Below are 21,032 nucleotides of genomic sequence, written 5' to 3'. Positions count from 1 at the left end.
AAATTCAATTAATGTGATTGTAGAATTTAGTCTAATCTACAGAGAGAGCCAAAATTCCATTGAGTTGGTGAGTCAGATTATTTTTTAAACCACATTATTCTTTGGTTTGGCTTTTCTAACATGTACACACACACTCAAATACCTGAAAAAAAAAAAGTAAAATAACTGAATACCACATGAACTAACACAGCTGCTTCATTCCTGGTACTAAATAAATATCGGTATTGAATAAGTAAACAGAAGAAGCAATCAATTTCAGTAATTTAATAAATAAAGAAGCAATCAATTTAATAATATTAATCTACTTATGTTCCCTGAATAATAATAACATTTGATATATTGCTTTCTTCAAAAGGAATAAATAAATACTAAAATATTAAAACACTAAGTATTTTGGATTTCATTATTATCCAACTTCATATTTTTATATATTCTCTCTAAATATTCTAGTAGTCATGTTATTAAAAATGTTTAAATATCCCATTCCTATGACTTGCTTTTACAAGCCGATTACTTTGTTTTCTCTAAAACAAACACTTTTTAAAAAAATTTCGTTCTTATTTGAAACACTTATAATTTTCTTAATTGCTGAGACCAGCATGCTAGGTATTGAGAAATTTCTTACCCTTAACACTTGTTTTTTCTCTGTGTTTACAGTGGTAGGACAAGTTCTCCCTTATTATATTAAATAAATAGAAGTTATTCATCTTCATTCTCAGATGAGCGAAGTATAAGTTGCTAACTTTTGAAGGTCCATTAAGTTTTCTGGACCTATTCAATCCATGGGAAAGGTAATAACCAAGTAATTACCTTTAAAAAGTGAGCAATTTACTCCCTTACCACTGTTACACTGTGTTTTTATGCTTTCCTAAGTGCTCATTTTGCAGAAATCCTTTTCTCTTCAATTAACACACGAAAACAAAGGCCAAGCTAAAGCAAAACCAACAAATTATGCTCTACTTACCATAGTCTTTCCCCTTTATTATCTGTAGGATTCTGGCCGATGATCTGTTTTTTCCGTTGGAGTCTGAACAAAGTATTGTTAAATTGATGTTTATATCAGTGGGATGTCGATCCACAGCACATCTGTGTAACAAAAAGGGGGACACCCATTAATTCCTACCAATGTATCTTCCAAGCTCAGGCTAGAGATTCCTGATATAGGAAGGAGCCCTTTGGGGACTGGTAGGGATCCTATGGGCAATTTAGTTTGGATCTTCTAGAAACTGATGATGGAAACATCCTGCTGTGTTCGTTTACTCTGCTGAAGCTTAATGATCTCTGGAGTAAATTTGTTAATTTTTCTCAGTATCTCCCTCATTATGAATGTGCACACTTCTCAAAACGTGTTAGTCTGTTGTGAAGGAATATCACATGTGTAATGCATAGGAATAAGAATCAGTGTCATCCCCAACTCACATCTGCACCACACAGTGTATTAGTTATAGTGTTAGTTTTGTGGAATTGGTACACTTTCAAGGTCAGGCTGCTTTAACAAAAGATAACATGTGTTCCAATTCAGAAAATAAAATAGAGCTAGTCCCCACAGCACTGAGTGAGGTGTTTTACGCTGACTTCATGTTCTCCACCCCTGATTTGGCAGCTAGGACATCTCTGTGACTTAAGCCACTGATGTAAGTTCCATGAGGGCAGAGACCACTTTCGGCTTCTTTATAACTGTATTCCTGTTACCTAGTTCAAAGCCGGGAATATAAGAGGAGATCAATATTTGTTGAATATTTATGTCAACGAGGGACTGGGCATGGGAAGTTTGGGTTAGGGGAAAAATAAAATTGAATAATATAATTTTTGAAGTTGTCAAAAGCATGGAAAACAGGCTTGCATTTTTTTTAGGTCTTAACCTTGGCACTTTTGACATTTGAGCCAGATAATATTTTGTTTGCGGGGGGGAGGGGTGCTATCCTGTGAATTGTCGGACATTTCCCGGCATCTCTGGCCTCTGATCACTTGATTTGATGACAGTAGCATCATCCCCTCACCCCCACCCCGGTTGAGAAACCAAAAATGTTTCTAGACATTGCCAAATATCCCCTGGGGTCTAAATCACCCCACTGAGAATCACTCTGTTAGACAAATAAAATATATTAATTACTTAAAAACAAAACAAAACCAACTGGGGCTCTTACATATATTGAAAAAAAAAAAATTTGAGTAGGTGCTGGGTCTTCAGAGACGTAAGAGTCATGTAGCAATTATTAAACAACAGAACAAAACAAAAACTGTTGGCTCCAAATGATCCCATTCATGACAGGGAAACCATCAGCCTGACCTGCCAAAGATGGGTTAATTGTTCTGTGGCAACAGTTCCTTTATTGTCCTCTTTAACTCAGTGATTCACAGAATACAGTGCCTGGCAGGGATCATGACATAGACATGCTGTGACTTAAGGTGGAACTAACTCCATATGGGGTGAGAAAGTTTTCCTGCATTACCTTTCTTTTGAAGATGGAGAAACTATGACAAAAAAGAGGTTTGACTAGTTTCCAGCAAGAAGCAGCAAATCTGTTAGAAGAGGCCAGGTCTCCCAGAGTGGAGTTGCTAGGGGCTGTGAGCTTTACTTCAGGCTGATTAGTAGGTCCTCTGAGAACTGCTTGACCTTTCTAAACTTCAGTTTCTTAAGTAGAAAAGGAGCCTAACAGTGAAACTACTCTGTATGATACTGTGACGGCAGCTATGTGTCATTATCCATTTGTCTAAACCTAGAAAATGTACAACAGCAAGAATGAACCCTAATGTAAACTACAGATTCTGGGTCACTATGACGTGTCACTGTCAGTTCATCAGTTGTAACAAATGGCCTATTCTGTGGTGGATGCTGAAAATGGGGGAAGCTATGCATGTGCAGGAGGAGGGACATAATCAGAAATGTCTATGCCTCCCTCTCAATTTTGCTGTGAATCTACAACTGCTCAAAAAATACAAGGGTACTTCGGAAAGTTTGTGGAAAAATTAGTATCATCTTTTAATTCTATTTTTTCATGAGCCTTCTGAAGGACCCTAGTAGTCTGTTAAATCAAAGGGGCAGGGGTGGGGCTGATGCCAGAGCACTGCTGAGAGGCGTAAAGGAGATAGCATACTAAGATAAGATACTTGGTTCAGCACTCTTCAGCAAAGTGCTTAATAAAAGTCAGCTTTACTTTTAGCCAATAATTATTTTGGTTTCCTTTCTGCTTTATTAAATCTTCTCCAGCTTTACTCTTGGAGGGAGGTGGTATATAAACACCAACTTTCCCTTCAGCCCTCTGCTTCTGGAGGAGGCAAGACTCCACAGCACAGGCATCTTGCCATATGTACGGTCTGTAAAGTACCTCATCCTGTGTTTTTGTACTGAGGCTCGGGACCCCCAGGAAGGTTGCAAGAAAGCTCCAGTGCGATTGTGGTGACTCAGGCTGCTCGACTTCAAAGTGCTGCTTTGTGGTGGTATCTGTGAGTTCTGAGCTATAGGAATGGAATGTGACAGTTTCCTCCACATCCTGAACCCACCTTAAGTATTCCCTGTCGCATAGATTTTAAGATCTGCTGAGATGCCAAAAAGGAAATGAACTGTAGACTTGGGCTTTGATGGAGGGGAGATGAAGGGCATGAGGGATTATAAAAATAAAAAGTTTGAGAAATAGTCACCTTGCACATAGTGAACACTCAATAAACATTAAATAGCAATAATAACTTCGCTAGTAAATGAATGAATATAGCCATATACTTCTTAGTATGCGTAATAGACTACAGACTGGATAAAGCTTTCATCGTAGAATTGCTATTTATACTTCATAGCATTTTTAAAGTGTACCCCAAATTTCTCACTCTACATGCTGCTTAGTTTTCCTTTCTTTGTGGTTCATTATCACATAGCAAGCAATCAGTATGAATTCCTTTAGTATCTGCAATTGCCTTCAATACCCCAAATTTCTCACTCTACATGCTGCTTAGTTTTCCTTTCTTTATGGTTCATTATCACATAGCAAGCAATCAGTATGAATTCCTTTAGTATCTGCAATTGCCTTCAAGTAAAAAAGAAAGTTAACATTTAGCTCAACTCCTTGCAAATTATCACTGTAAACCTATGATGATAAGAACTGCAGTTTATTTAAAATCTACCAGGGGTTGGACACAATATTTTGTGCTTTACTTATAGATTTTTACTTAATCATTGCAGCACCCTTGCCAGACAGTAATTATCACCCCCATTTAATATATAAGAAAATTAAGATTTAAAGGGGTTTAAGGAGACAAATCAAAAGGTCTACATCTCTAAATTGTTCAAATTAAATTCTTAATCATTACACCAGCCCAACAGTGTTTAGTAACAACCCCCCAAAATTCTAAGGTGAATTTTTCTCCATGAATTTCTTTCCCTTATCTAATCTGCCTTCTCAATCTGCTTCACACTTTAACAGAAGAAAGAATGCTAAATGCTCGCTTGGATAATGACCTGGTGTGATTTTAGAGGCACAGGCTTGGATACCACCCTTAGTCACTTTATTCCCCAACATCCTCTTTCTTTTCCCCAGTTCCTGAACCCCAGCCTAGCTTTAACGCTGGCCAGAAAACAGGCTTATGTTCTCACCTGCCTGGATCGTGCAGCCCGTGGGCAAACACTTCGGGGGGCTGGTTGGTACTGTTGAAGTGTGGGTTGCTCCTTGGTATGGAATAAGGCACGTTGCACATGTCTGTGTCCACGTCCAGCCGTAGCACCGAGCCTGTGAAATCACTGAGAAGTTGGAGGACAGCATAAGTACTTCACATTTTGGTTACGTATTTCACCTAAACTAAACGTAGTGGGGTTGCTCTACGGATAAAAGAATCATCTCCTTTTTTTGAGACAAAATTCTTAGTTTTAAATTCCATATCATGGGAAATGAAACCAGGGGCAGTTTGGTTCTAGACAAGTGACTGCACCAAGACACACCTCGATGGTGGCTGAGGACTGTGGCATCAGTAATACCCTGCTTTTTGTGTCAGCTCTCTTTATTTTTCACCAGTCTATTTTATGTCCCCCCTGAGAAACTTCACTGGACGATGTTAGTCCATTATGCAGTATTAAGAGGCCGCATGGACACACAGGGCTGCTGCCCAGGAGCACGAGGTGCCGCTTGCTTCTCAGTGCTGGGTGTGGTGGGGGCGGCCCCTGCAGCAAGAGCTACACAGCAGTGATTTGTTTCATGACAAAACGTGATATTACATTGACATATTATTGGATTCCTCTTCATTTATAAATGCAGACGCTGACAACAGAAGTTAAATAGTTAGCCAACGTGATGTAATTCAAAGATGGTTCTTAACTCATTGGCTCAGACTCCTTTTTTCTCTGGCACTTAAAACATTATAACATTAAGAGAAACTGTTATTAGTCTTTTACCTTAACCCGTCCATTTCTTCCATGTCATCCAGGGTGATCATCCCATCTCCGAGAATGATGTACAAAAAGCCATCAGGCCCAAAGAGCAGTTGTCCTCCCAGATGCTTTCTGTGGAGTTCTGCAACTTCAAGAAATACTCTGGCTGTTCTCACATCAACTTGATGGGGATTTTTTCTACATTGTGAGGAGGAAACAATACCATGTTTGTTAAAGATGTAAGATGAATCCGCCAGAGAGTAAACAGTACACAAACAGGAAAGCAAACACCTAGCACGTAAATAAGGAAACATATACTTGAAATGGAACAAATAAAAATTACTGAAAAAATACGTTCATTTCTAAGTTTTAGAAGTAGCATTTAAGAATTTAGGAAAAGTGCCAAAGCCATCATTTTTCTCAGTTTCTCTTAAAGACACATATGGGGTTTTAAGGAAGATGGAGATTATGGTTTAATGATTGCCACCTATGGCTAACTTTTAAAGAAGAAGCTTATAAAGTGATGATGAGAAAATAAGTTTGAGACATTTTTATGCTTCGGCACATTTTAGTGATACCTGGATACTGTGTATTCCACAACCCTAAGAATGTGGTCATGAGGCCCGATAGCCCACCGTTCTTGGTTGGTGGTATAAGACACATACAGCTTTCCATTTTTCTTGTAATTGGGGTGGAATGCAAGGCTTAGCAGTCCTCTTTCATCTCCTCCCTGCAGTCAAATGAAAAACACAAAGAATTGTGAAGTTAATTATGTTCTTTATTGTGTTTCAACTGGAACCCCAAAAGAGTCTCTTTCTTTCTTCTGGATAATCTTTGCCCAACCTCTTTTCTTTTCTTCCTTGCCTACTGCACAGAAAAGAATTATAAAACATTTCACTTTGTGGAACTCTTTAGGGTTAGAACAAGACAATTGTCTTGTGTGGTTATCTATGCACAAGAGTCTTACATGACTTTTGTCAAGTGATTTGTGTATGTAATCTTGGGACACTAGGAAGGCAAATTTAAGTGCTGTGGAGAATTCTTTCTTGGGTTACTAGGTTGCTTGTAGTTCACAGAAGACAAATAAAAAAGGTTCATAATCAACAGTCACTTCTAATCCAAGTCTCCAAAACCTAAAACACAGTGTGGGCTGCCAACTCCCACTGTCTTGGCAATATGTTTAGAAAACAGTTAAATTGCTCGTGTAATATGTAAACCTTTGTTTTACCCTGGAGGTATCTACATCAGTTGTCACAATGATGGTGGTCTATTCATCATATCTAGGTAATAGGCAGCCTTGGCCTAGCTATATAGAAATGAAGCATTTTTACACGTATCCCTTCACTGTGTAAGGTTTTTCTTTATAGAAGGATGAAAAAGTGGGAGTGCTAAAGGACAGGGCTGCAGTAGGGGTGGGAGAAATACTAGAGAGGAAAGGGAATTCTAGGAAATAAAAGAAAAATCCCAAACAACTTTCTTTTGTTTTTATATGAATGTCAAGAATTGTATACATTAGGCATGCCAAATGCTATAGCAATTAAAAATCATCATGTTCTTAAATAGAAAGACATTTTATCTTTTTTCTCTGCTAACTCAGCTTGTTGAAATTCAATATGGTCTTAGCATTTATTTTATCCCACAAGTAGTCTGGGAATTTCTATAATGAAATCAGAGTATCTAAAATTATCTAGATCAGAGACTTAAAGTTTGTATTCTAGTAAGTCAGCGATGAGTTATCCACAGTAGTGAAAAACATGACATAGAAAATGAATGCTGCAACTGTCGATCGAACATCAACTTACACATTCCATTAAACATCACAGCATTTCCTATGGCAAAAAGCTATGAGAAGTTACTCCCTCTGAAATGTTAGAGGAGAGAGAAAATCTCTAATTCTGCAACTTCTTCACAGGTCATGCTCAGTAATGAAAGCAGTCTCAAGTTTTTGTCCCACAGAATAGCAAATGTTACTAGCAGAGCATAGAACTGTTTGTAGTTTATATTCTACATGGATTTGATAATTTAAAGTTTTAAGCATAAAAATTCACTTTTAATAAACATTGTTAGATTTGTTTCTTGGCTTAGAGAAAACTGCTTTCAGATACTCGTATATACCACCCAAAGTGGAATCACCCAAATTTTGAGAGTATATAAATAATAGAGTGGTTGCAAATATCCCAGAACTACCAAATCATTATTCAAGTGTCAAAAAGTCAACCTTTTTGCACATCACAATATGCTTTATTTTAATTTTAATTATAGGAATAAGACTCTAATAACTATGATTTATGCATGAGTCTCTGTTTTTTGGATTATCTTGTTATGATGGCTTTAATATTGACTCAGTGTTGCTGTTTTTTCTTTTTATATCATCATTAAATAAATATCTCTTGGCTTTCTTATGAGACTTTGGAAGCTGGGATGTGTAACCAAGATTCGATAGCAGAGAGGCCACTGCACATTTAAACCTCCTTGACAGATTGTGTAAGGAGGCCCAGGGGTGGGATTTAGTTTGTGATTAATTCTTCTCCTGAATATATTTCCCTCTAAAGCTGTGAGTGCAGGTTAAGTACTGCATGTCTGCTTCACAAATGTTTGTGTTCCACTATAAGAAGCTTTTGTTGAAAGTAATTCTTTGTAGATTTTAATCAAATCATCAGAAATACAATTTGGATTGGATAGCAACATGGTTTAAAACTGTGCTGGTTGCTTTTCAGGAATTAGGAATGTGGAATTAATGCACTGTAGAAAGACAGATGGGAAAAGAGATTTAAACAAATCCGCAAATAATAGAAGACAATTGTTCAGTTTAGAGATATACCTATCATGTGAATGAATTTGGGGACATTGCTGACTTTTGCTAAAGTGCTAAATATGGAAACTGAATAAGACACGTAAATGATGGGGGAAATAAATCAAAAAAGTAATTTAAAAAATGTCAGTAATTCTGAGTTGTTCAGGTTATAGGGTTTACATTTGATTAATCATTACTTATGATCTCATTTTTTTAAGTCAACTTCCAGGTGCAAAGTAGTTCTGTTTGGTTTAGAAACTTGACTAATTACCCTTAACTCATTTCAGATAAAAACTCAGTTTAATAAGTATATTGATGAAAAACTTAATGTATTATGTAAATATCCTAGAGCTATTAAAATTATACAACAGGGACTCCTAAATGTTCAGAGATTAGGAAGAACAGACATAATCCTGCTGTGCCAGGAGATAAAAGTATTGATGGGCTGATAGGCTGACGTTTCAGTTGAATTAGCCTTCAGTATGTTGCCTATTTAATTTAAATGTTACTGACAAATCATGATTTAACTTCCAAATGCGAACCTATCTCTGAGGTCTGGGTCATTTTTCAAAGTCTATATGGAGACATCTGTTCATTGGGCATTGAAGAGTTAACTTTGGACCAGGGTTAGGCCACCCACCACAAACACCACCAGATGTTTTAGACCCCCAGTTGCTATACCTAAGGTTGCTTCAGGTATAGTGTTCACCAGGACATTGTCCCAGCCTGAGAGCCTGAAAGCCAGGACTGGTCAGTGGACTGGTCCTCCCAGGCTCCTGTTCTTTCTTACTGTTCTCTTAGTCACCATTCCCCAACCCACAGCCTTGTTCTGTTGGTCTGATCCCCAATCCCCAAAGCTCCCCTCTTTTCACTCTGTTATAAAATCTGATAACCCAGCTCTAGCAGCTCAGCAGAAAGAATCAACAAAGCCCTTGTGCCAATGTTACTCACACTTCTTCTTACTCCTTCCCATCTTTCCCCCTCATTATGTGTGGCTTAATGGTTCAGAGTATGTGGAATCAAAATCATGCACTCCTTCCAGAAAAGTCAAATTATTGAACTGATTCTAGGGAGCATCTGGGGCGAATGAGCCTCTAGTGATTAGTTGAGCCAAGCTGGCTAAGAAGGGAGAAAAACACATTAATAGAATGGCAAATGGAAGATTCGTGGTTCAGGGAGCCACGCCTTTCAAAAAGACATTGCCTTCTAACACTATACTTTTGAAAACTTAATCATTCCAGAATGTGTATCCTTACCCATGTGGAAAGCAGTGATTTGTCCAAATACTCACATTATACTTTATACTTCATTACTAATACTGTGTGCACATTGCACTTCTGGGAATGTACAGACAGCATTGCTGGAACCAAACTGGAAACCAAACAGGCGACAAGTAATTTACAAACAATACTTTAGGGTTTCCTCCATTTGGGTAGCGGTTTTTGTTTTGTTTTGTTTTGTTTTAAACTCACTGACTGTAGCCTCACCCAAGCATCACAGGCTACCCTGAGACCCTCCCTTCCCTCTCTCAGCTTTCCCAGTACTTCATCAACTTGTGGGCAGCCCCATACCAAGCGCAAATGGCTGCTCAAAATTGCATTGTTGAATAATTTAAAAATAATGTCCCCAGTTCCTGTCACAGAGCTCCAAACACCCTCACAATTTCCTTAGTGAGTGTCTTTTGTCATTCATAAGGAGCCTCTTTCAACCATACCTGGGCTTATCCTAATGAGCTGACTATAGATGTGGGCCCCTAGATAGCTTCAGGATGGGGACTGGTGGCCAGAGAAACCAATCATGTGAAAAGAGAATTAGGGAATTGGAATGTTCACCACTTCCCAACAGTAATTTAATCAATCATGCCTACATAATGAAACCTCCATAAAACCTCTAAACGACGGGGTTCAAAGAGGGTGGCACACCCCAAAAGGGCATGGGAGCTTCACACAGCCCCCTCCCCCAATATAGTGCCCTATGCGTCTCTTCCATTTGGCTGTTCCTGGTAGTATCCCTTATAATAAACCAGAGCTAGTAAGCAAAATGCTTTCCTGTATTCTGTGAGTTATTCTAGCCGATTGCTGAACCTGAAGGGAAGTTGTGGGAGTCCCTCAGTTTGCAGCCTGGGCACCCCATTTTTGTTGGGCATCAGAAATTTGGACAGTCTTATGGGACTGAGCCCTTAATGTGTGGGGTCTGGGATAAGTCTGGATAGTTAGTGTCAGAATTGGATTGAATTCATGGACACCCAGTTGTGCAGGAGAACCAGTTAGTGTGAGAAAAAACCTTTCATTTGGTGTCAGAAAACACCCCAGAAAGAACCTGAGAGATTACTTAGTGCATCCTCTTTGTAGGGAGAAGGAGGTCATAATCAGGTTTACTGAAGAAGATGTCGTCTTCCTTTCATGCCAATTTTACTCTAGAGCTTAATTTTTTTTTTCTAAAGTTTGGGAAAGACATAAAATATCTTGTCATTTTGTTGTTCACTCTTTTGTCTTTTCTTACCTTCACTGTTCTCCGAGGAGGAAACCAGCCACAATATTTTGAGGACCTACTACTTCCAGTAATCATTCTCCTCTTTTCTTTAAAATTTCTTCTACTTTTCCAGATTTGGCTTTTGTTTTGGGTAAGTCTTTGACTCCAATTGCCTGAATGCTGAGGCTCAGCTTATCTCTTCTGCGTAATCGTATTTACCCACTGTTCCAGTTCTTCAAGAAAGTATATACAATTTTCAAATGCTGGCAGGATACAAGGTCATCTCCATCACACCTGCCTGACAAAGAAATCTGTCCTGCTTCAAATGAAGTTGGAGAGCTGCTAGACAATACCAGCAATTCAGAGTTTTCAGGAAGTGTCTCATGGGTATATAATCTCTGGTATAGCAATTGGTCCACATCAGATCTATGTTTAGGATAGTACATTTTATCTTCTAAGGGCAGCAAATGCAAAGGCAGACCAGAAAAGTACAAATGGAAGAATATAAGATATTCCACATGGAGACCAGCTACCTGAATGTCACAACAGTTTTCCTCAACAATTCTCTTCTCCATAATCTTCAAACATAAACAAAATAAATCAGTCACACAAAGTTTAAATTGGGGCCTACTCAAAGCAAAAGATTATTTTCTAGAATTTCCAGCTTCATGGCTGCTTCTTACTCTATATACAGTTGTCCCTTGGTATCCTCTGGGCACTCGTTCCAGGACCCGCCTGTGGATACCAAAATCCAAGGATGCTCAAGTCCCTGATATAAAATGAAGTAACTGCATATGACCTATGCACATCCTCCCGTATACTATAAGTCATCTCTAGATTACTTATACTACCTAATACAATGTAAATAGTTGTTGTATTGTATTGTTTAGGGAATAACAAGAAAAAAGGTCTGTACATATTCAGTACAGATGCAACCATCCAACCATTGTAGGCCTAACTACATAGCAGCAACATAACAACAACATACTAACTACATAGCAACAACATAACATTTTCTGGAATTCTTTTTTCTCAAGAATTTGGAACCCTCAGATACAAAGGGCCAACTGTGCTAACATTCTTTTGACATCTCCCTCCTATGGAGATAATGTATATAATGTTCGGTTACATACTTGAAAACTATTATAGTTACAATATTTTATGTACCTACATGTGTAATTTGTTTTACATAAAATTTATATTTGTCAAATGAAATTAAATTTATTATGTTCATATTTCTATTTCTTCCCTAATGTTTTTTACCTATTTGAACTGTCACACTGGATACATTATGGCATATTAGATATTGATTGACATGTACCTGTTCCCTTGTCCAGGCAGTGACCAGCTGCTGTAGACCCTTTAATGTATGCATGCAAGAAATCCAAAATAACATCAGGGAATGGCTTGATCACTAGGGACTACCTGGCTTAGTATGTGTCAACTGTTAATAATATCTGTAGTATCATAGTATTCAATTTTCCAAAACATCTTCTCTAAAAGACAAAACGTTTCAAAAAATTAAACTGTGTGAAACCCCTATTGAAATAATAGAGTAACAAAATCATAAGCCTACAAAAAGCACAAACTCTTCTCAGAAACAAAATCTCAGCAACTAAAGACATTTTTGAAGAAAACAAATTTATAGAAATGTTGGCGACATTTAGGAAAAGCAAAGCTCTCATTCTGTACATTTAGGCTAAATGAAAATAAACTAACAAAGGTTGAACAAAACCTGAAGAGTATTCATGGGAATTAAAAAGGACAATTATAAAAAGCTTTGTAGCTTCACTAAGCTCTTCTATTGCAACCTACAGGTTTAATACTTGTTGGACCTTAGATTTTAAAAAGTATACATTTCTAGATTGAACTGTAAAAGGGTAAAATATTGGGCAACTACATTGTTAGACACAATAAAATGTCACATATGTAAATTAGGAAGTAGAACTATTTTCCACTAGACTGTGGCTTCCTGAAGGTGTCTTACATAGTACCTCACGTAGAGAGGAAGCCCTGTCATAAATGGTACCATGTATCGAGCCCTTGCTATGTGCCAGAATCTGCAAGCATTGTTCTCTTTAAATTTTATAATGTTTCAAAAAAGTTAAACACTGTGAAACCTCTATTGAAATAATAAAGTAACAAAATCATAAGCCTACAAAAAGCATAAACTCTTCTGAGAAACAAAATCATAAGTTTGATACAGTTTTAATATTATCCTTATTTTCTGAATAAGGAAATGGAGGCATAGAGGGATCGAGTAATTTGCCCAAAATGCACAACTAGAAGTGGCAAAGCGGGATTGTCAGTGATCGGAGGACAAATAATGTAAACTAAGATGTTAGTCTGATCCACCAAATATTTCCTGAAAGAAGAAATGAGTAAATAAAGAATAGGCTGTATTCCCTCATCCGCACCCCTTGCTCATGAACTGAGGCAGTTTTGAAACAGTCTTTCTTAGGTTTCTGAAGTTCTACAGGGGAATAAAATGAAGCTTATATCTCAGTTATTTTGACTTACATACGAGGGGTCTTCAAAACGTTCATGGAAAGATTTGTATTATCTTTCAATTCTATTTTTCCATGAACTTTTGAATTACACTCATATGCTATTTTAACTTAAATGACTCAGTTATTTTAATTTACATGGGATATAATGAAGCATATATCTCAGTTATTTTAACACAAAGGTTAATTTATGTTTTAAGGCAGTGCTATGTGGGTCAATGAACTATGTGGGAAAAAAATAAGCCCTGATTTCTGTAAATTTCTGTGGCGTAAATACTCTCACCAGGGCCAATTTCAAACTCGTAATTTGATGTCACCGATTGCGGCGTTTTGAAGATGCTCACGCTCAGCCCTCCTTTAAAATTTTATCATCCTTGAGCCTTTCAAAGTTTCACAAATCCTTTTGTCAATTAAGCAAGCCTTTATATTAATTAAATTAATACTTCATTAAATATGAGGGAAGAGGTATTTCTTACTGGATTTTTAGATGTAACATACATAAACTAGTATACCACCAAAAAATAGAGCAGCACACTCAAAGATCTTTTCATGGAATATACTTGGCTATTTAATAAGGGAGAGGGACAAAATTCCTTTATAAATAGGTTGACTCCATCTCAAAAGGTTGCTCAGACAGTAAAAGAAGATAATGAATGTACAATCACTTTATGAACTCCAAAGTTCTATTTATTCCTACATATTTAAAGAAAATTTTCCATAAGAACTATAGGGAACAGAGCTTCTTTTTGGTGAAAACTGTCCTACTGGTGAAACTTCCATGGACAAGGTGAACAATGGGACACAGTCCTCCTTAAAATAAATCCTCGTGTCTTTAAGGAAGGTTATGTGTATTCAGATTTTTCTTCCTCATCTTAAGCAGGAGTGGTGACAATTTGCTTTGTACCTCATGAGTATTCATAACCAATAAAAAAAAAGCGACTTAAGAAAATCAAGCCCTCCTTTTAGGTTTTCTTTATAAATCCTATTCTGATTTTATAATCACTTTCCTATCTCTAATCTGGACCTCTCCAGATTTTTCAGATATCTACAAGATATAGTTTCCATACTTATTCCATCTTAATGGAATAACACCATACTTTCCTGGTTTAAAAGACATGAAACTGAAAAATTTTATATTTTAAATGCTCATATAATTTAATATTAGAGATGTATTTTTTCACAAATATATATTAATTCATTTTACTCAAAATTAGTATAAGTATGTTAAAATATCAAATATCAAAAAGAGTTGCTTAATTTAGATATCTGAGGTATAGCAAATATTTGTTTTCTAAATGCTTATTTGTAGCTAATGATATTTTGAAATAAAAATGATTTTTTTAATGTAAAAATGAATGTTTAGATTAATCATATTTTAGTCTTTTAATGTTGCTGTGTTGCTAGAGTTCTGCATGTGATTATTTTGTAAAATAGCACTTAATGAAAATATCAAAGATCCAAAGAACTTGATTTTGCTTCTTTGGTAAACTGCAAGTTTAATTGACATATAAATCATGCAAATACAAACTCTACTCAGAAAATAATTTTAAAAGTACCATAATTTTTTATAAGACCTTGAAGTTCCAGCAGTCTATTGCATAACTTTTCAAGAGAAGTCACATGGAGGAAACCTCATATTTCCTTAAATTTATTAGTGCTCCTTGGTGGTCTGAACCATTGGATTTTTTTTCAAGGTTTCTTTTCAAAGCAATAATCTTACTTAATTGCTTAATGTTTGTTCTCATATAAGTCAATTTGAGTTCTTATTTAGAGTAACAATAGGAAATATGTAATGGCAAAGAGTAGTGAAATATGACTAGGAAACTCAAGTATACCCGTGTTATATTTCTATATAATGATGTGAAGATAATGCTTTTAGTTGCATGACCACCATATTAGCCACACATCATAAAAAGCAAACTTTATAAAAGCAAGAGGTCAAATTCATTAAAAACAATTTTGTACCCTTTGCTATAGTTAACCATTTATTAATTGTGATTTTTTTTCTTTTGTTGAAAGGGCTCTGAATCTCCCATTTCCTGACCGGAGAAAAAGATTTTCAAACTACAAAGATATAAATCCCAGGAAACTATCAAGGAAAAAAACCCCTTTATATTCCTGAGTTTAATGTTTAAAACAAAATGATCAGGCTTTATGCCTCAGAGATTATAGCTTTAAAGATGGTAAATGAAATCATCTGAGTCCATTTCATTTCATTAGCTTTAAATATAAAAACGTAGTATTCTTAATAATTTCATATAATTAACGTTTATTCTTTTAAAAGTAAATGGTTATTGATAAGGTTTGAAAAATTGATTGTCTTTATTATAGACCAAGTCATTCTAAGAAAGGTATTTCCACTTCTTACCCATTCAATAAAATAAATTATGGGCCGGCCCATGGCTCACTTGGGAGAGTGTGGTGTTGGTAACACCAAGGCCACGGGTTCAGATCCCTATATATGGATGGCCAGTTAGCTCACTTGGGAGAGCGTGGTGCTGACAACACCAAGTCAAGGGTTAAGATCCCCTTACCGGTCATCTTAAAAAAAAAAAAAAAGTAAATTGTAAGGGGGGTCTGGAAAAGTTAATGTGTTTTCTAAATTGTCCACTTGTCCCAAAGGAATTATTTGCCTTCTAAGCAAGGTTTGCCCAATATTTGTTAACCTAATAATTTTTTAAACTACTTATACTTTAAAAATGGTCCTAGTAAGGAAATCCTTGAGAGGGAGAGAAAGAAAACTTGAACCTCTCCAAACATAAATAATATGAGTATTTCCTTTATTCTGTAGCATTATCTAATCTTTGAGAGTCTGTATATTTTTAATGGATGGGCATACTCTCACACATTCCTTCTATCTTCTTAAGTTCTTCCTTATTTAAATTGCATATCTAAACTTGAATCTAAATTCAGTATCTTCTTTTGTTTAATATAAGTATGTGTTCTATTAGTCAATATCGCTCTGAAGTAATTTTCACAGCTGTTTGCCACTACCAAAAACGTACATTTTCTTATCAGAAATCTTGGAAGTGCTTTTTTACATTGGGTTTGTTTTGCTGGGGAAGAAATATCATTGTGATTTGCCATCAGTATTATCAGAGAACATATAAATGTTGGGGTTGATTTGTTTCTCCCACCCCCTGTTTTTGTTTACTAAATAAATTGCTGTATATTTAGAGTACACAAACACTATATGCTTTTAACTAAAACAAACAAACAAGTTAAAAAAAAAACAACAACTATATTCCTACAAAGGCTTAGTGTGTATGTTTCAGCTCCAGAATAAATATTTTGATTACCTCAAGCCTTGCAAATCATTCATTAATAAACCACTGGTAACACATACCACCTAAATCTCCTGAGAAGATATACACAGATCTTTCTCAAAAGTATGTGGCGAACCTGGTACTAAGTACAAGTATAACTGTGCCTTTCCATGCCTGTAATTTTCTGAAGTCCCAAAGTTCTTTGGATGGCAAGCAGCAAGATAATACTTCCTCTACATAATGCAAGTGCATTCCTCCTCTGACGAAAATGTAGGGCTTCACATTCTCTACTTCAAAATCGCATTCCCTTTGTCAAAATCTTATCTTAAGGGACAACTGAATGTGAGGATGACTCTTACCTCTCTGTCCGCTGTAACAGCTGTATCACCTTTTCTATGGAAGTTTCAGCAGTAGGACAGTTTTCAATGGAAAGAAGTTTTGTTCCCTATATTCTTAATATAATGGAAAATTTAAATATGTAGGGATAATTTTGAACCAAGAGGCAGAACTTGAGGAAACTTGTGATATTCAAATTGCATGAAACTGTGTCCTCAGTTAACTGAGGGAAGAGTTAAACAGTGAAAGGTGGACCAGAGTTTTCCAGTATATTCGCAATTTGACAAAACAAATAGCTAATTAATGCTTCCGTTCTAATTCCTGGAATCACCATGCAGAGACAAGTCCCTGGTTCTTTGTCACAGGGCAAATGAATTGCTTATAGAGGCTGCACCTTCCTGACTGCAAGTACCCAGTCTCTTCAACACCTGTAATATTGTTTATCCTCACTCACCACATGGCTCTTGTTCTTGGATTACGGCACTTCATTCAATCATCAAGGGGCAAATATGGTTAGCCAGTTGCATCCACGTCATTGTGCATCAAATTCCTACTCATTCACAGCACTGTGTTTAAGAGCATGGGCTCAGAGGCTTGGACTAACTAGGTTTGCAACTTGGCTCCTCCATTTGCTAGCTTTTTGACTTTGGGAAAGATCCTTTGGTTCTCTCTGCCTCAGTTTCATCTCCTTCAAAACAGGGGTATTTCCTACATCATCGCTTGTTGTGGGGTAGCTCATGGAAAGACATGGTTGCTGTCACACTGTGGGTGCTCAGGAAAGGTTAGCCATTGTTATTATATACCATAGCCTGGGCTACTGTATTCTAATTAGGAAAAAAGAGTCTTTAAACAAGTAAGGCTACAAATAAATACATAATTAAATTTTGGAGAGGACTATAAAAGAAAAGAATAGGGTGTTATGGAAAAGAGTGTCAGGAGGAATCTGATTTAGACTAGGGGGTGAGAGAAGGCTTCTCTGAAGATACATATTCAAGCGGAGACTTCAAAAATAAGAAGGAGCCAGAGAGGGAAGGAAGTACCAGGGAAAAAAAGAACAGAATCTCCTAGAGAGACATTTTATGGGTATTTAGTGTGATTTTTTTGGGAAAAGAGAAATGTAAGGGAAGAGTACAAAAATACCTCCTACTCTTGCTCTGATTGTGGAGAACTTTAGGTATTTGAGAGAACAAGTAAATACAGTAGAAAGTGTGTGTGTTCATGTGCTCTATAACATGAATGGTAGGTTTGAATCCTTGCTTCGTAACTTACAGGCTGTTTGACTTTGAGGAAGTAACTTAACACTTCTGTGCTTCAGGTTTTTATTTTATTTTATTTTTTTAATTGTAAAGGCATTATAACTTCTACTTCCTAAGAAGCTTTTTTTAAAAAAATGAAAAATAGAGAAAATAAAAATTTAAACCTGCGAGCATTTAGCTGGCACATAACTAGTTGCTCACTAATCAGATCTTTTCTTCATGGTGGGGGTGGGTGGATGGGGGGACGGGCTTGTGCAAGTACATGATAGTAGGCAACAGAGAGCTGTCGTTAACTGTATACAAGGACTGAGACTTTACGGTTATACCCAGGAATGAATAATTATTTATTCATTCATTGAATTATTCTTTCAGAGCAATCACCCAAAACCAAGATGCCTCTCTTGAAATGTGTAAGGTCAACTTCAGCAGAAATGATAATTCAATTATTCTTCCTGAGCACTTATACTTTTTCCATCTCGATAGGGAAAACTATGTTTTCCATTTTGATGGTTTTGAGTGGAAAATTATTATTAGATAAAAATTTTTGTTTTCTCCCCTCATTTCATAGCACATGTGACAAAGTGACTTTAGGGTATGGGTCTTGGAAAGGGCACTGCAGATGGCACTTAATCTTCTCATATGCAGCACTTGCAGTAAAGCTACCTGTTTTACTGGATGGCTGGAATTATTTGAAATCAAATATAATAACTAATATTAAAAGGCTCCCTTATATATGAAATCTAAATTTGCATAGACATTCAATTATATAAATAAACAAAGATACCTATGTTTATATTTATATATAATGTGTGACTATAAAAAAATATAATCACAAGCACATTAGCAAAAACTACATAGGTATTTCAAGAATCATCAAATGGTTAAAAAACCAAAATTCTAGAAGCAGCAATTCATCAGCCTAATCACGAACACAAATATCAGCAACAGCAACAACCTGACTTGTTCTACTCTTCCTTAAATATCTCCACATACAATATATATTGCCTGTTATGTCACACCTGTAGGCCTGGAGAGTGGGAACCAGAGACACAGGAAATATGAAATTACCTACCAAAATCAGTATGCATAATAGAAAAACGTTTAAGGATTTTTTTCTTACACTTATAATCAAAATGGAGGTTAATATTGATGTTAATATTAGAAATCCAGATGTCTGATGACCCACACTCTATCACTGTAAAAATTATAAAGAAAGTTTTTTTTTCTGTTGGAAAATTGGTGATCTTTCCACTGTTGTGATAAAAGGCAGACTATCACACATACATGCAAGATTGTCTGGGGGGCTCTCATACATACCATAAAATACTATTTTGTATAATACTACACACTGTTTCAGAACAGTCTAGAAACAGGAAAGTGGCCTGAGCTAGAACTGCCCTAATTAATGCCAAGTGACTTTGGCATCCATTGTTTTCTAGCTGGTTAAAACACAGATAAAGTCAAGTTTTCCTTGAATTAAGCAATTTCCTGATATAAATCTAAATGGATAGGGTAAAAAACAGCTCAATTCTTCTCCTTTGGCTATTAGTTTTTGGTTTCTTTTGTCTGTGTCTGATGATAAGACACTGGTACATCCTTTATACAGATTTGTAAACAACAAACATGATCATTTTACATTTCTTCTTTAAAATAATAACAAAATAAAACTTTTTGATGTTCATCACCTACAAAATAATAAATAATTTAGCAGGGACCCCAGACCTTCACAATATGGCCCTAACCCCCTTTTCCAGCCTCAACTTCTGCCACACAATCTCATGTTCTTGTCCTTGCAGCTATGGTCAACTTTGTCGTTCCCTCAGCTTTCACATTCTGATGTCTTTGGGCTTGGTTATACCCTCTGCTTGGAGTATCATGCCCATCCCATTTCTCTGGAAGAAATTATTGATCTTTTAAAACCTGGTGCTCCAGCTCTTCTGCAAAGTTCCCCTGACTCCGGAGTTCAGCAGGCCTCTCTCTTTCCTTCCTAGTACTTTTCACGTGTTGCTAGGACACCACACCACTAACATATCATTTGTGCTGCTTGTACCTACCAGTCTCATCCCCCTACCCCAAAAGAAGAAATCTTAAATAGAAATAAAAATTTTAGTATCCTTTGACTGTAACCCAGCACTTAGCCCAATGGCTGACACCTCCAGACTTTCAAATATTAGTTGCATGGTTAAATAAAAGACTGTGAGGCCTATAGTTCTATTTCTTGTACTCTGTATAACTTTACCCCATGCCCCTCTCTTTTAAAACATAATTTTTTGAAGTCATTTAGAAGGAATTATCTGTAAAATATTTAGCTTTACTAGAGTAAATCTTCAGTAAAAATAGCATGTTAACAACTTCCACTTGGTATTAGTAGAACAAAGAAGCATATTGCTAAAATACATAATAAAAAGTCATGGAAAACTTTTCTCTGATAGTAACAATGATGGTCTATAAAATATTAGTCTAAAATTGTTTTTTGAGTTGTAGACAAATCCCAGCAGTAGTTTAGACAAAAATCAATGGTAGTTATTTCCCACTCTGAGTTTTAAGAAATTTTGTGCTTTACCATCATGATCTTTTTCATGATAAATGTGTAAAAGAGAACTAATGGCAGTATAGTCTTCCTGAACTCACTTCCCAGGATTAAGTCACTAGAAAATATAAGGTAAAGTATTAAGGGATAGCACTAGACAATTTGTTTTTCTTCTTAACTACTTGTCTAGAGCTTCAGAGCAAAAACACTAATAAAAGTCAGTCATCATTATGATGTCATTCTCATAATTTCCTTAGAAATAAACCAGCAAGTACAAAAAATATTTATGAGGTACGACATCATCTATGTGCCTTTCCATTGCTCAGATTTTGGATTATATTTAGTGAGGTTTCCTGTTGGCTGTAAAGAACATCTTCTGTGCGAAATAAAATACATTAATAAAAGGTTTCTGAAGTCAAACTGTCTTTGTAAACCACATGTGTGCAGGTGTAGTTTAATTACTATAGATTGAGATAATGGTATAACCTAATCTAGAAATTTATGGAGAGATTTTTTTT

The 21,032-nt window shown here is 36.2% G+C and overlaps 1 protein-coding gene across 2 annotated transcripts in view; it reads right to left on the bottom strand.

The window, feature by feature from the left end:
* Nucleotides 1-21,032, bottom strand: part of HHIP (hedgehog interacting protein) — a 94,257-nt gene that overhangs the window by 34,525 nt on the left and 38,700 nt on the right. For both annotated transcript variants that reach the window (XM_008577931.1, XM_008577932.1), the window contains exons 5-8: nt 5,932-6,083; nt 5,378-5,551; nt 4,586-4,729; nt 965-1,086 (exon numbers count right to left, since the gene is read on the bottom strand). In XM_008577931.1, coding sequence (XP_008576153.1) covers nt 965-1,086; nt 4,586-4,729; nt 5,378-5,551; nt 5,932-6,083 — 592 coding nt within the window. The remainder of the gene's footprint in view (nt 1-964; nt 1,087-4,585; nt 4,730-5,377; nt 5,552-5,931; nt 6,084-21,032) is intronic.

The sequence above is a fragment of the Galeopterus variegatus genome, unplaced genomic scaffold (assembly GCF_000696425.1).
Source record: "Galeopterus variegatus unplaced genomic scaffold, G_variegatus-3.0.2 Scaffold1606, whole genome shotgun sequence".
In the NCBI taxonomy this organism is placed as follows: domain Eukaryota; kingdom Metazoa; phylum Chordata; class Mammalia; order Dermoptera; family Cynocephalidae; genus Galeopterus; species Galeopterus variegatus.
This window is presented reverse-complemented; position numbering and strand designations above follow the sequence as displayed.